The 1,488-nt window shown below is 43.7% G+C and overlaps 1 protein-coding gene across 1 annotated transcript; it reads left to right on the forward strand.

Moving 5' to 3' along the window:
• Positions 1-6: 6 nt before the first annotated feature.
• Positions 7-1,483, forward strand: LOC116093639 (eukaryotic peptide chain release factor GTP-binding subunit ERF3B; the record flags this gene model as incomplete). Its single annotated transcript, XM_031375207.1, has 1 exon — positions 7-1,483. A coding segment is annotated over exon 1 (1,443 nt), but the record flags the coding sequence as incomplete, so codon positions are not given.
• Between the last annotated feature and the right edge of the window lie 5 nt (positions 1,484-1,488).

A 1,488-nucleotide genomic window follows, 5' to 3' on the forward strand; every position in this document is an offset into this window, starting at 1 on the left:
CCCTTTAGAGTCGTGGGAGGGTTCGAGTTCAGCTGTTACCATGGAACTTTCAGAACCTGTTGTAGAAAATGGAGAGGTGGAGATGGCCCTGGAAGAATCGTGGGAGCTTAAAGAAGTAAGTGAAGCAAAGCCTGAGGGTTCTTTGGGAGATGCAGGGCCCCCAGAAGAAAGTGTCAAGGAAGTGATGGAGGAGAAAGAGGAAATAAGGAAATCCAAATCTGTGGTCATACCATCAGGTGCTCCTAAGAAAGAACACGTAAATGTGGTGTTCATTGGGCATGTAGATGCCGGCAAGTCAACCATTGGAGGACAAATAATGTTTTTGACAGGCATGGTTGACAGAAGGACACTTGAGAAATACGAACGAGAGGCTAAGGAGAAGAATAGAGAGACCTGGTACTTGTCCTGGGCCTTAGATACAAACCAGGAAGAACGAGACAAGGGTAAAACAGTGGAAGTGGGCCGTGCATATTTTGAAACAGAAAAGAAGCATTTCACAATCTTAGATGCCCCTGGCCACAAGAGTTTTGTTCCCAATATGATTGGTGGTGCTTCTCAAGCTGATTTAGCTGTGCTGGTGATCTCTGCCAGGAAAGGAGAATTTGAAACTGGATTTGAAAAAGGTGGACAGACAAGAGAGCATGCAATGTTGGCCAAAACAGCAGGGGTGAAATACTTGATAGTGCTTATTAATAAGATGGACGATCCCACAGTAGATTGGAGCAGTGAGCGCTATGAAGAATGTAAAGAAAAACTGATGCCCTTTTTGAAAAAAGTTGGCTTCAGTCCAAAAAAGGACATTCACTTTATGCCCTGCTCAGGACTGACTGGAGCAAATATTAAAGAGCAATCTGATTTCTGTCCATGGTACAACGGATTACCATTTATTCCGTATTTGGATAGTTTGCCAAACTTCAACAGATCAATTGATGGGCCAATTAGGTTGCCAATTGTGGATAAGTACAAGGATATGGGCACTGTGGTCCTAGGAAAGCTGGAATCAGGATCCATTTTTAAAGGCCAGCAGCTTGTGATGATGCCAAACAAGCACAGTGTGGAAGTTCTAGGAATAGTTTCTGATGATGCCGAGACTGATTTTGTAGCTCCAGGTGAAAACCTCAAAATCAGACTGAAAGGAATTGAAGAGGAAGAGATTCTTCCGGGCTTCATACTTTGCGAACCCAGTAATCTTTGCCATTCTGGACGCACATTTGATGTTCAGATAGTGATCATTGAGCACAAGTCTATCATCTGCCCAGGTTATAATGCGGTGCTTCACATTCATACTTGTATAGAGGAGGTTGAGATAACAGCCTTGATCTCCTTGATAGACAAAAAGTCAGGAGAAAAAAGCAAGACACGGCCCCGCTTTGTGAAGCAAGATCAAGTGTGCATTGCCCGGTTAAGGACAGCAGGAACTATCTGCCTGGAGACATTTAAAGATTTTCCTCAGATGGGTCGTTTTACTTTAAGAGATGAGGGTAAGAC

Source organism: Mastomys coucha, chromosome X, assembly GCF_008632895.1.
Source record: "Mastomys coucha isolate ucsf_1 chromosome X, UCSF_Mcou_1, whole genome shotgun sequence".
Lineage (NCBI taxonomy): Eukaryota > Metazoa > Chordata > Mammalia > Rodentia > Muridae > Mastomys > Mastomys coucha.